At 39.6% G+C, this 14,352-nt stretch overlaps 1 protein-coding gene across 9 annotated transcripts in view; it reads right to left on the reverse strand.

The window, feature by feature from the left end:
* LOC134205604 (progestin and adipoQ receptor family member 3) overlaps nucleotides 1–14,352 on the reverse strand; it is a 90,783-nt gene that overhangs the window by 15,561 nt on the left and 60,870 nt on the right. For all 9 annotated transcript variants that reach the window (XM_062680999.1, XM_062680998.1, XM_062680992.1 and 6 more), the window contains 3 exons: nucleotides 2,176–2,694; nucleotides 1,961–2,113; nucleotides 351–539 (listed from right to left, as the gene is read on the reverse strand). In XM_062680999.1, coding sequence (XP_062536983.1) covers nucleotides 351–539; nucleotides 1,961–2,113; nucleotides 2,176–2,694 — 861 coding nt within the window. The remainder of the gene's footprint in view (nucleotides 1–350; nucleotides 540–1,960; nucleotides 2,114–2,175; nucleotides 2,695–14,352) is intronic.

Consider the following 14,352-nt stretch of genomic DNA (forward strand, 5'->3'; position numbering starts at 1 on the left):
GCTGTCGAGATTTCCAGCACGCGTCGTAGATATCTGCTAAGGCAAGGCGATGAGCCTGACATTGGACTTGAGGCGCCAAATTATGCAACGCAGGTGGTGTGGTTTGGTTTGTTGAATTTCACTTTCAAGGCGGCGCACATAATCGAACACGGTGAACCGCGATCGCGATGCGTATGTCGCACCGCGTGGCAAGGTCGCCCCATTATTCGCCGTCAGAATTTGTTTTGTGATGAGGAATGCGGAGTTGTTTAGCAGTTTGTTCACATTTGATATTCACAACAGCTGTTCAGATTATGGATTGGATTTTGCATAGAGGCTCGTGGGTGCTGTTGAGGTGTTGAATGACTTACCTTGACCATGGTGCTTTCTGCGCCACCCATCACAATGTACCAGTGGAGCGTTGGTACGACACCATAAGCGGCCCAGGCGACAAAAGCAAGCATCTTGACGTTGGAGTTCACCTTAAGTCGAGGAATCTGCAGGATCATTGCTACAGTAAATATCACTCCAATTGTGATAATGTAGAAATTACGCAGTTCCTAATGAAGATCGAGAAACAAAATATTAATATATGCAACTAGAAGTAACTTTAATTCAATCGATCTGAAGCCGTTGGTGAATTATTTCGTTTTTCGTTTCATACTGTCAATATCGTCTTATTTGAAGAAAACCGGTGATGAAGTTTTTCTTGTGCATTTATAAAGGTAGTGAGAAAAGGACATTAGGAATGTCAAAAATGGTACTTCAGGAAGATTAATTTACTTTTTTTCTTAAATATTAAACAATAGCCAATAGGTGGGCCAAAATGGCACGCTTGCATAATAAATAAAATCAATAATCGTGTAATATGCTACTTACTGACAATATATGAGTGAGAATAATTTCAAAATGTTTGGCACAATATCACCACTGCAGAAGCTCATTACTTTTTTACTTAAGAGGTTTAAAATCCAACTTAGTATTGGATATCTGAAGTTGTAAGTAATTTGAACCTGGCAACTTTAAAAAGTAGTAAAAACGATTCTACGAGAAATTTTATGGATTGACCATTTTCCCTCTATTAGGTAGAAATTCCTCAAGAAAAGCGGTAGAATGGTGGAGACGATGTGGAACCTTTTGGCCTAATGTTTTAATAAGAAGCTAGTATGCGGCTACTAGCCTACGACAACCTTGTTTGCATTCTATTTCTTTTATTTAAACATTCGTCGTAAGTATCCAACTCACGGTAGTCCTTCGTATTTTTTGTACTTAAAGATCATTTTCATTGTGCTGTTGTCTGACATACTGTCTGCATCCCCTGCCCACCGTAATCGTCATATTTTCCAGTATGAATGGTCTTTTTATTTTTTCCAACAAAATGAAGTTTTTTATATCTTTTTTAACGTGCGAGTGCGACTCGTGTTAAAACGAAGGCTAGTTGTGTATGTGTTGGGCATTCCGTGGTATTTTTTTATCAATCAAGTCAAGCAAACATTTCTAAGTTCAGGCGAATTCTCGTCAATAGCGCACGTCATCAGCCGTACTCGGATTTGAGTGTTGAAAACTAAACCAAAGCACCGCTGTTAGTATAATTTGTCAATAGCAGGATTTTTATCGTGATTATTTTGTACACTTCCTCCGGGTCACTGTCGCACCCTCCATATATTGTACGCAGCACTTTTCCCTTAAAGATCACAAGTGCAAGTTAGTCCTGCAAGAACATTGTCCAAGTCTCGTGTCCATCTAGTCTTATGAGCGATATGTTAATATGGTACAAGGTCGTTCGCAAGTTCAAGTTTGAGGAAAATTCGATTTCCTGCCACGATGCGCCTCTTTGTTGCTTTGTAGCAAACATATTGGATACATTAGTCAAAACGTCTGGATTTTGTGCCACTATTTTGCATTCAACAAGTAAAAGATGTTTCGACAATTGAGACAGCATCAGTCTTCCCCTATTGCAAGAACCTACGTCAAGACTTACCGCATTGCACCAAAAGGCGTAATAGATGCCACTGATGAAGATGGCTAAGAGTGACAATGCTATTCCGAACAGATCATACGCTAGGAAGCACTCATAACTTTGCTCCGATTTACAGGAGAAAGTATGGTAAATGGAAGACAGGATCATGCACACCTAAAATCGTAATAATATTATTAGGTTGTGAAGATATTGCATCCAAAATTAGGTATACCTACCTGGAAACAAACCAACAAAGCCCCAACAATTATCTTATCAATCATGCTAGCATGCATCTGCAGTAGGACAATATCCGAATAGGCCAGACCGATGAACAGAAAGCACCCGAACACGTGACTCCAGATATTGAACGTTTCGTTCGTCCACCAGAACATGCTCTCCAAGCAAAGCTTCGTAGACAGTATGGTCCGGTATCCGCTGCGAATGAACGGATTGAACTGCAGGTGTTTTGGTGCATCCTCGAAGCTGAGTAGCTGTCGCAGTTTATAGTAAGATACGTCCTGTTTGCTACAAACCAGTTCTGCTGGGTCACCACTACTGCTGCCGTTGTTATTATTGTTGCTCGAATTGGTTAAACTAGTGCAATTGCATGTGGCACATTCTTGTTTACTGTTGCAGCAATCGTTCACTGCATGGTTGGGTTGCCGACTGAAGATAGTGGCGGAAGAATTTGTGCAGGTGATGGGACTTTTGTCACTGTTGTCAAGAGTTTGCGTGAATTCGCTTTGGGTTAGATTCTGAAAAAAGAAATGAGGAAAGAATATGTTTTAATTGTCGGTCGAGACTCAGCTAACATAGAGTTATTATACGAATATAGAAACTGTTGCTAAATTAACATTTCAGTTTATTTTCTGGCTCAATATCATCTGGAGTGTTACTAGGTAGCAAATATAGCCTCTGCATGGGAAATACACTAATCTTTTGTTTACGTCACTTATTGGGGGACGTAAAAAGAATAAGTATGACGTAAACAGAATTTTTGCTTAAATAATTATTTTTCCACTTAACTAATTGATCTTTGGATAATTTTAAATACGATACATAATCATAGCATTCCAAGGACCTAAATTGGATATGTTATTATCACATGTTCTAGGTCTTCCAAGACTTCCCTGGAGTTTAGACTTTCAAGTCATCACGCATAAACTAACATCTAAAGGTATTTTTTATATGGTATATGCTCCCAGCGGTCCACACATCAATATTCCTAGCGATTCTTTAATCAAATTAGACATACCTTCAACATTTGTTCCATCAATGCCATGCAAGAATTACAAGAATTGGTGTTCAGGCCTGAAGGTCAACACGCGCAACCAAGGGCCCCGTATGCCTGTCACTGGCGAACAAAGTTCGTGTACTCTGCACCGAAGCTTAGAACCGGTGTTAGGGCGCAATCGTTAATGCGAACATATTTATATTCGGTTAGTTACTGCAAATAAATTCTTTTTCGAGTCGCTATAATCAAGCAGGTATCTCGAGCATACTTGTTACATTGTTGCATGATCGAGGGTTTGGTTGGCTTTGATAAAATATCAAAAACAAAATTCTGCATAAAAATTGCCTCGCCATAATAAAAAGGTAGTAGAGAATTGACACTGTTGTTTACATTTTAAAACCAAATCCAGATATCGCACATGTCGGGGTACAGCTTCGCTGTTCCGCCTTCTCCCCCTGTCCGTAACAAAAGATCTGTTTGCTCTGTTAAGAAATGCAACATGTTCATAGAGACCATTTGAATCAATTTATTTTATTTATTTTCAGAAAAAGGTCGGAGTGGCCTGTGAGTGTATCAAAGTCTTCTCCATTCGTCGGATCGTTGTGGAGAACCATTTTCACCGGATTACTGTCCGACATTCTGACTACGTGCCCGGCCCACCGCAGTCCACGTACCGTCCGCCATCTGCATCCCACCATTCGAAAACTGCCAGTGCGAGTTAGTCCTCCACGAGCATCGTCCAGGTCTCGTGTCCGTAGAGAACTATCGGTCTAATGAGCGTTTTGTAGATAGTCAGTTTGGTACGGCGGCGAACTCTATTCGATCGGAGCGGTTTGCGGGGTTTAAAGTACGTACGATTTCCTGCCGTGGTGCGTCTCCGAATTTCTCTACTGATATCGTTATCGGAGGTCACCAGTGAGCTCAAGTACACGAATTCTTCAACCACCTCGATTTCGTCACTACCAATACAAACTCGTGGTGGGTGGCTTACGTTGTCCTCTCTTGAGCCTCTTCCTATCATGTACTTCGTCTTCGACGTGTTGATGACTAGCCCAATCCGTTTAGCTTCGCTTTTCAGTCTGATGTAGGCTTCCTGCATCCTCTCAAAGTTACGTGCCATAATATCAAATAACTGGAAGGACTTCGTGAAAATCGTACCACTCGTGTCAATCCCTACCCTTCGTATTACTCCCTCCAAAGCGTTGTTGAATAGCAGACACGAAAGATCATCACCTTGCCGTAACCCTCTGCGCGTTTCGAAGGGACTTCAACAACCGTATCACTTTATTCAGACATCCGTTTTCGTGCATTAGCTACCATAGCTGGTCCCGATCGATTTTATCATATGCGGCTATGAAGTCGATAAATAGATGATGGATGGGCACGTTGTATTCGCAGCATTTCTGCAATACCTGACGTACGACGAACACCTGATCTGTGGTAGAGCGTTCACCCATAAATCCCGTTTGGTACTGCCCCACGAACTCTCTTGCAATTGGCGTTAGTCGGCGGCATAACATTTGGGAGAGTACCTTGAAGGCGGCGTTCAGCAATGTGAATACGCGGTAGTTGCTACAATCCAGCTTATCGCCCTTTTTGTAGATGGGACACATGATACATTCTATCCACTCCTGCGGCAGAATCTTATCCTCTTAAACCTTGGTAATTACCCAGTGCAGCGCTGTAGTCACTGCCTCATCACCGTGTTTAAACAGCTATCCTGGTGGTTGGTCAACTCCTGGGGCTTTGTTGTTTTTCAGCTGGCCGATTTCCTCCTGGATTTCCTGGAGATTCGGATTCGAAAGTCGCATGTCCCGCGCGAGTGCTCCTAGGTCCATATCCATACCGCCACCGTTGTCTGCCACATCGCCATTCAGGTGCTCTTCGTAGTGCTGCCCCGACACCTTTGGATCACCTCACGCTCGTTTGTAAGAAGGTTCCCGTTTATGTCCTCACACATATAGGGCTGTGGCACGTGGCCCTTACGTGAACGATTTAACTTCTCATAGAACTTTCGTGCGTTATTAGCGCGGTACAGTTGCTCCGTCTGTTCACGGTCTCGATCCTCCTGCTGGCGCTTTTTCCTCAAAAAAAATCGAGTTTTGTCTGTTCCGCGCCCGTTTGTATCGTCCCTCGTCCCTGCTGCATTCTTCTCCTCAACTAACTGCTCACATTCACCGTCATACCAGTCGTTTCTCTGATCCGGGGCCAGCGTGTCTAGTGCAGCGGTTGCGGTGCTTCCAATGGCGGATCGAATATCTCTCCAGCCATTTTCAAGAGACGCTGAGCCTAGCTGCTCTTCCGTTGGGAGTGCCACTTCCAGCTGCTGCGCGTAGTCTTGGGCTAGTCGTCCATCTTGTAGCCGCCCAATGTTTAGCCGCGGCGGACGACTCCGACGCGTGTTGTACACCGTCGAGAGCTTTGAGCGCAGACATACTGCAACGAGGTAGTGATCGGATTCAATATTCGTACTGCGGTAAATGCGTACGTTCTTGATGTCGAAGAATAAATAACCGTCAATTAGAACGTGGTCGATTTGGTTTTCCGTTGATTGGGTGATTTCCATGTGGCCACAGACAAACAGACATAACACTCGTCAAAATTCCATCGTTTACTGATTTACTGGTCAATTCAAATTATAATTAGTTGGCCAATCGATCACTCGGGGCGCGCATCGGATTTGATCGAGTTTGACGTTTGCTCACTACCGCCATCTGGTTTGTGATTTGCCCAACTAACTGAAATCAACAGATGTCGTTAGGGTTTGAACGACGATGTATTTTATGAGTGAATGTTCAATGTGTTATGTCTGTTTGTCTGTGATGTGGCCTTTTGAATATTCTTGCAGGTGAGAAAAATGCTTCGGACTCCCATTCCGCGGGAGGGTGCAAAGTTTATGCATCGTTGGCCGTTGTCATTCGATACGGTATGCAGACTATCCGGTCCGATGACGAGTTTATACATTTCCTCCCTTCCAACTTGAGCGTTCATGTCTCCGATGACGATTGACGTCCCGCAGTGGGCATCCATCGTATGTCTGCTCCACCTCCAGCTGTGCATAGAACGCGTCTTTCTCGTCGTCGAGTCTTTCTCAGTGTTGGTAAAAACTCAAAATCTCAAAACTCATGGACGATTCAAATCAAGCATGAGTTGAAACGCACCTAAGACAGCACCTAAAAACTCATGGATGAGTTGAATCATCCATTTGAATCATCGTAGGTTTTCTTTTGTTCTCCTTCGTTAAAAACGGTGAATTAACGTTTGTCGCATAAAATATTGGACACTCTTCCATGTATAGGCAATAAATTGTGTTACCGGCGTAATCGGCAACAACGTGGCTATTGTAGTTATAAAAAAAAGTTGTTTTTCTGTTCAGTAATTAAAATTCCTATATTATCCTTTTTAAAAAAATAAAAAAAAAACATTTGTTAATTAAAGTATAAAATTCGAACTTCATAATTCACTCGAAGAGGATCCTCGAGGTAATATCCTCCTGTAGTGCCGAGTGAAAAGTGAATACTTGAAGTGCGAGGTCCGGTCCACCCTCCGTCAATCTGGTGCAGAACCGACGCATCTACCGCATGCTCTACGGGACATTCCGGTACACGCCTCGCTGCTTCTTAGCGTGCCCCCGGATTCAACTATATCCCAACAACACCGATTCCGGAGCCTACTGCTGAAGGCTGTTGGAATTTCTCTCACGACCGAATTGCACAAGGTGCATATAACCCTCGTGGCGGTGCACATCTCTCCGGTGGCGACGTACTCGAAAACGGTCGCAGTTCCATTATCCAAATTTAAGGGAAAGACATCCAAGCATACTGTCGGCCTACCGACATCACAGCATCGCCGGTAACGGGGACCATCCAGAAACCATGTGGTCATATTTTTGAAGATTTTCAAACCAACCCCCCTTCCCCTGGGGCTTATCGTGGTCATTTGGCAGACCCCCCCTTCAAATTGGTTTACATTCCAATATTAACAGGTTTCAGTATAAATTAGAAATAAAATCCAGCTTACTATTTTTTAACGGAATCCCTAAAGATTTTTTTTTTCAAAATCCTGGGCAACTTTAATGAATCTTCAAAGGAAATTCTTCTAAATTTCCAATAGAAATTTTTTTTCGTTTTCCAAAAGAAATTCTTAGACATTTTCAGCAGTTTTTTTAAATTTCCAAAACAAATTATTCGGAATATGCCAAAATATTTCCGATGGAAATTCCTAAGATTTTCCAGTAGAAAATCGAAAAAAGTTCATCTGAAACAACAATAATGAATTTCCCGAAGAAATTCCGATGTTTTTACAAGTGAAAATAACGAAAAAATTGTACTTTTGAAGGAATTTCTTAAAAAATTAAATCAAAATTTTAAAGATTTTCTGATGTGAAAATTCCTTAAAATTTCTAAATCATTTTCTGTGCATCTTTGCATGGTAAAGATTTAAAGCAATGTTTAGCTGAACCTACAAAGAAATCAAAATGACTTCCCGAAGAAGAATGAATTCCCGATGAAATTTTAAGAATTTATGGTACAAATTAAAAAAACAAGAATCTCGAGAATTCTAAAGATTATTTTTTTGAAAATCCAAATAATTTTTTGAAGATAATCCATAGACTCTTCCGTGGAAATTCTAAATAATGCCTCGAATAAAAAAATACTTGGAAAATTTTAAAAAAATGTGATAGAATTCACAAAGAGCGTAAAAAAGTATTCCGAAAAAAATTCATTTCAAAATTCCAAATTTGAAAAAAAAAAAATCCAAAAACAAAAAAATCAACGGAAATATCAAAGTGTTTCATGTGGCATTGGCTGTTTAATATCTTTCGGAAATTCAGAAGAGTCTTATTGAAACATTTAGAAGTCTTCTTCTTCTTCTATGGCTCCATATTCCAACTGGAAGTTGGTCTGCTTTTCAACTTAGTATATTCTATTAGCATTTCCTTTGTTATAAATTGAAAGCTTTTATATGCCAGCCATTGCACGATTATATATCTTGTGTAGCTAGTACGATGGATCCAAATACCAAATACCTAGGATGTCGAGAATGTTTCCCACCCGAACACATCCTAGACAGGAACGAGAATCGAACTCGTCATCTCCGGGTTGGCAACCCTACGCCTTTGCTCGCAAAGCTAACTGGAGACTGAACATTTTGAAGTGCACTCCTTAAAATGTTCGAAAAACTTCTTTTGGAAATAAAGAAGAATTTCTGGTGAAAATTCGAAAGAACTTGTCGTAGAAAATTTCATTAGAATGTAAAAAAAATATATGAAAATTGGAACATTTTTTTTTCGCCGAAAATTATATGTATTTCCCACGGGACTGTTTTGAATTTTCAGACAGAATTCACATGGATTTTTTCGGAGTTTTAAGGACATTTTTTCGCAATTTACACTGGGGATGTTTTGTTTTTTTTTCCTTTCATTAACAATTTGTAGCAAAATGTCCAAGCAAAATTGTACAGAGAGAACTGTTCAAAAATAATTCTTAATACCAGCACTTCATCAGGATTATATGAAGTAATGTCAAAGTTTTTACAGCAAATTTCTTTACTGGATTTTTCCTGAATATCCACAAGAAATTCTTTTGAAGTTTTTTTTTTTGAATTATTGTAAAAACATGAATATTTTTCAAATTTGTAGCTGCAGTCCGCTGATGCAAAAGTGTCGGCGGAGTGATGCCAAAAACCATCTGCGGCGGGGGCGTGGCGCGGCGGAATTTTTTTATATTTTCCCATTTTTCCTTTCAAAATTTTTGTTGTGGAAATTGAGACTGAATCGCAACCTGTTTTTTCGTTTATTTTTTTATGGAAAAAGGATCTAAGGCTAAGATGGTCAAATAGCGCAGATATGCATCGGCGTTACGACCGACGCTGCGTTACCGGTTTTTCTCGATGCACACCTGCGTCTTTTTAACGCTGAGTTGAAAAGACGGTACGTGGGCATCGGCCCTAAGATGCGCTTTGCGTTTAATGATTAAATCAAATAATGTATTTTTTACACCGCTATTGTTATTCACCAAAAGTTTTTCGTGAAAAAAAAACCACGTGGTTGGAGAGCAACACTCCCCCTCCCCCCATGTGGCTTATCGTGGTCATTTTCCAAACTCCCCCCCCTTCCCCCCTATATGAACACGTGGTTTCTGGACGGCCCCGAACAGCAAAGAGGCGTCGGTTCTCGAGCAACGCGACGCCCATACCAGCTTAGCGCACTAACACGTGCTTCTACCATCATCAAGGTATGCAATGATACCTGACCGACCCTGAGATAACACCAAGGTGAGCTGGCCCAGGCGTATGGACGCCAACACCCCAGAACGGGTGGACGTTCACGGTAATTTCAATTGGCCCAAATTGATTTCAAATGCGTTTTTAAACCAAAATTATTTTTTGGCAAATGAGTGAAATGATGCGTTTCATCATGAAAAATTCGAGCGTGATGCATTCCTTTAAAATCGCAGACGATTTCATTCGCACGGGAGTGCTCGTTGATAGAGATTTATGAGTGATTTTACCAACACTGCTCCCTTCGTGTGAGCAGTGCACGGTGATGATGCTATAGTTGAAGAAACGGCCTTTTATCCTCAGCTTGCACATCCTTGCGTTGATTGGCTGCCACCCAATCACGCGTTGGCGCATCTTGCCCAGCATTATGAAGCCGGTTCCCAGCTCGTTGGTGGTGCCACAGCTTTGGTAGAAGGTAACCGCTCGATGCCTGCTTCTCCACACTTTCTGCCCTATCCAGCAGATTTTCTGTAGCGCTACGACGTCGAAGTTGCGATGATGTAATTCATCGTAGATCATCCTGTTGCAACCTGCGAAACCTAGCGACTTGCAGTTCCATGTTCCAAGCTTCCAATCGTGATCCTTTATTCGTCGCCTAGGTCGTTGCCGATTGCATCGAGTCGTATTATCTCCTATGTCGTCGTAACATCAAGGTCACTCCTGACAGAATCCAAGTTTCAAAGTGCTCGCGTAGTGTGGTGTGCCCCCGAAAACGCGAGCACTTTGAAACTTGGATTCTGTCAGGAGTGACCTTAAAGATTCCGCAATAGCTTTGACAGGTTCAAGATAGATCAAAGTAGTCTTCTAGACAGACATGTTTTTTTGTCATTATGAACAACTTTCTAGAATAAACCATGCGGCTAAAATCTTTTTGTAAAAAGTGATGCTCAAAATATGATTTTTAGGGGTCATTTATACAAATCACATCCTCGGCAGGCACCACTAGGCAGGCACCACAACTCGCAGATGGCTTGGGGAGAGATAGTCAAGCACTTGGACATAGCCCCTGCTGCCCCCATAACTGAATTGATCAATTCACTTCCCTTTCCCTTATCCATTATCAAAACTTAGCATTGGTCCAAATATCGGAATGAGGGTGGACTGGATTTTGCTGTACACATACACAGTAACTTTTCATATTTTATAGAGCTACCACAGCTACTACTACCAGGCAGAAACAATAAACTGAATATCGAAACATGATGTGAATTTGATTGATACAAGAGATAAAAGAACTGGCTACAATATCGAAAATTTTGTATCAACATTTTATATCATAAATATCAATATATGCTATGGATAAAAATAAACTAATAGCACTAGATATTGATATTTGTAATAGCATAACGTGATATTTCAGTGCAAAATATTGATATTGTCGTCAGATTTTTTATCTCCTAAATATATGAATCATATTGTCCATTTTGCTATCAAATCATGATTTGTCATTATTGAGCTATTCTCGTCTCCTCGGGTTGTGTAGTTCAATCCAGCATGACCTTTGTCGATTCTGCACTATTCAAGCAACTGGGATGCAAAATTATTGCCGTTCAGTTACCCCACTACAACGCACTTGCACGTTTTGTTCCGACCGTTATAAACATTGTTAAAAAAGGTGTCTGACTGGTCTGGACGGCAAAACAAGTTTCCGCTTAATAAGCAGAGAAAATAACTTGCCTTACAAACTGAAGCAGGAATTAACTCATTAGACTTCAATGGTCCGAACAGCCGGCAGTCTGTTGCGGCATGCTAAAAATAGAAATATCAGAATCCTTAATCGATATGTCACTTGCATCTAGTGCAAGACTGATTACTAATTGAAATAAATGATCTTTTTTCTCTGAGGAGCACTAACCCTAAGACTCGATTTTGATTGGAATAACAGTATTCAACTACCCTCATATAATGCGTTTTCAAAAAATTCGTCACATATACAATCACATATGTCTAAAAATTGGTTTTCGCATATCCATAATCATGCAGTTACATACACTTGTAGATCTTCGGGAAAATTTGTGCACAGGGGTCCCTTTCCCTTTCAGGGTCAAAAACCAAAGATAGGAACATTATTTTGCCAAAACCTCTCCGTAATCGTGTGTGCCGGAAATACGTGTTAGAAGCGAAAGCCATATAAAGAAGCCTTCCACGCCAAGCCATGAACACCGCTATTTCAAAATCATGCAAAAAATATATCTCAACGAGGCTACGTGCTCCGTCAAAAAAAGCCCTGATTATTCCATTTATCGGTGTTGATGCCTTTCTCGTGCATTAGATATACCAAAAAACATGAGTGAGTATTTTAGCGTGTAGGGTAATTCGCCAAATGTAGAACGGCAATTTTTTTCGCCTATTGTTGAACGCACGTGCATTTCTTATGGGAGTTCAACAATAGGCGACAAAATTAGCCGTTCAACATATGGCGGTTTCCCCTATTACGTATCACAAATAGCCTTAACTTCTGAGCCCATAGTGTCTGATCTGGTAGATTTTCCATATCAAACAATGGGATAAGATTACCCGTCGAATGAAACCGTTTGCTAGTTAATCAGCCAACGCCTTTTTTGATGAGTGATACTCTTTAAGGCTTTGTCATTGCTTGAAGTAACCCTTAGGATTAGGATGGAAATTCAAACTATAGCCGAAATGGTGGCGTAATTCTTAAGCTACGTGCAAATGCACCAGGAAACTTACGATTCAAAATGGTTATGCGATTTTTTTACTTAAATTTAGTATCCAAAATATATTTGAACTGTTCTTTTTTCAGAGATATTCCTCTACTTAATTTTTAAATTTATTCTCAGGCTACCAATAAAACTTCAAGAGTTTTTGTATTTCGAAAGTGTTGTTAAAATTTGGAAATAATTTGTAGATCATTTTTTGGCAATGTTGACAAGAAAAAAAAAGAATAAAATTTGAAAAAAAAAAAACGAAAACTATCAGTTAAATATAAAACAATGGGATACGATTGATCTTTTGGGATTCTCTGGAGACAAATTGAAATTTCTAGAACTTCATTTCGGAGAAAATTTATTTTTATAAGTTTTATTCCCGAACTTTGATATTATGGAGGGGAAAATCCGTTAACCTCATTAGAAGAGTTTGATGTAAACAATTTATGAATAATTTATCTTATCTTTCTCATGGGCTTCAAAATTAAAATAATAAACATTAAAAATAAATCGACAACCTACAGACGTATGTATTTTGTTCGCCTGTTAAAAATGTATCAATTGTTTTGTGTTTAGTTTCCAAATTACATTGAATAAAATTCAACCAACGCAGAACAAATCAAAGCGTCAGATTCTCGATATGTTGTGAAACTGTTTACAGAATGGACTAAACTCCAGCAGTCTGGTTTAATTTATTCATTCAGTCCAAAAACAGCGGCACGGAGTCAATTTATTTACGTCGTACAGCTTTCAAATAGTGACGAATTTGATTGTTCAACATCAATTTCCGTAATTAAATGAGTCGGCGGATATCTCATAAATTTAGAAGTATTCTGTCATTGCAGAGTGTCAGCAATGCAATTGGTTGATAATGTTGTATTTTGTACAACACTGTTTTTTAAAATCACTTTAATAACTTTTTAAAAAAATACAGGATCGTTGATGTTCACAGCATAAGCGAGACAGCATTTAGGACTCTGAAGCACGCTAACACTTAAGCACATGTAAAAGTTTTGTGAAATACGACAATCATTCGTCGTTGGTAAAAGTGTCTATTTGGTCCATTTTTGTGTTTTTTGTGTTTTTAGTCCATTTTTACTTATTAAAAACTACGGAAAACATTTTAAAGTAATAAACAAAATCAACACCCTCTGAATCAAAATTCGTTTCTCGTGGATTGATTTCGAATCAAAATATCAAAATTCGTATAGCTATTGTTAGACTGAATGTTTGAAAGCAGACCAATTCACCGTTCAAAACGCACCTTGATAAAGGGATAAATTTGATTTACATTGCGCTGATCTTACTTTATTTATTGCAGTTTAAGCACAGTCACTATGATACAAATATGGTCAACATGCAAACAAATGACAGTGGATTAATTAGATTTTTCTAAAAGTAATAGTCATTTCAGGATTTATGATTGACCTGTAACGCTTGAAGGATCCTATAACTTTGTCTAATAGGGCATAGTTCTGAACATAAAGCGAAATTTTAAAAATAATATCAAATGCCATGGAATTAATGTCATTTAACACTAATTTGGTTCTCATTTTGCCGATAGATTTGTTTATTTGTTGTATTAGGTTCGACTGGCTTTGTGTAGCCTTATCAAACACACTTAAAATCTATTGACTTATAAACATCCACATTACAACAATTCCATACAAAGATACATCAATCCTTATAATACAATCTCACAAGCTATCATCAACTACACAATAATACATAAGAAGTTCAAAATAATCATTTAAATTATTTTAGACAAAATTAGTAAGAGAATCAAAATCCAGGTTTCCATGCATCGTTCTTGTTGAAATATTCTCTGAACTTAACGTTTTTAGGCCATGTTACAGGGTCCATTGCTTGGTCCATTGCTTGGTCCATTGCGTATGATTTATATTGTCGTGGTATAATAATTTTGAATGAAATGTAATCTAATTTTGTTTTCCGTTTCCAATATGAAACTAACTTAGTGACATCTATCTGTTCAGAATCCAGCGAAACAATAGCACGAGAAACTAGCTGATAACTTGGGTTTTCACTGAGGCTTGCTGGTGGGTACCACGACTTGTTGTTCCTTGTTCCTGTGTTCTTGTAAGCTGTACATTAGAGTCACTGTCAGCGGTCATAGTTTCGAAGCAGTTCAACGGAAGTTTGTCCCTACTGCTCTTTGGGGTCTACTCTACAGAGACGATACGAATCTTCGCCCAAACGAACAGCAGGGT

Source organism: Armigeres subalbatus, chromosome 1 (assembly GCF_024139115.2).
Source record: "Armigeres subalbatus isolate Guangzhou_Male chromosome 1, GZ_Asu_2, whole genome shotgun sequence".
Lineage (NCBI taxonomy): Eukaryota > Metazoa > Arthropoda > Insecta > Diptera > Culicidae > Armigeres > Armigeres subalbatus.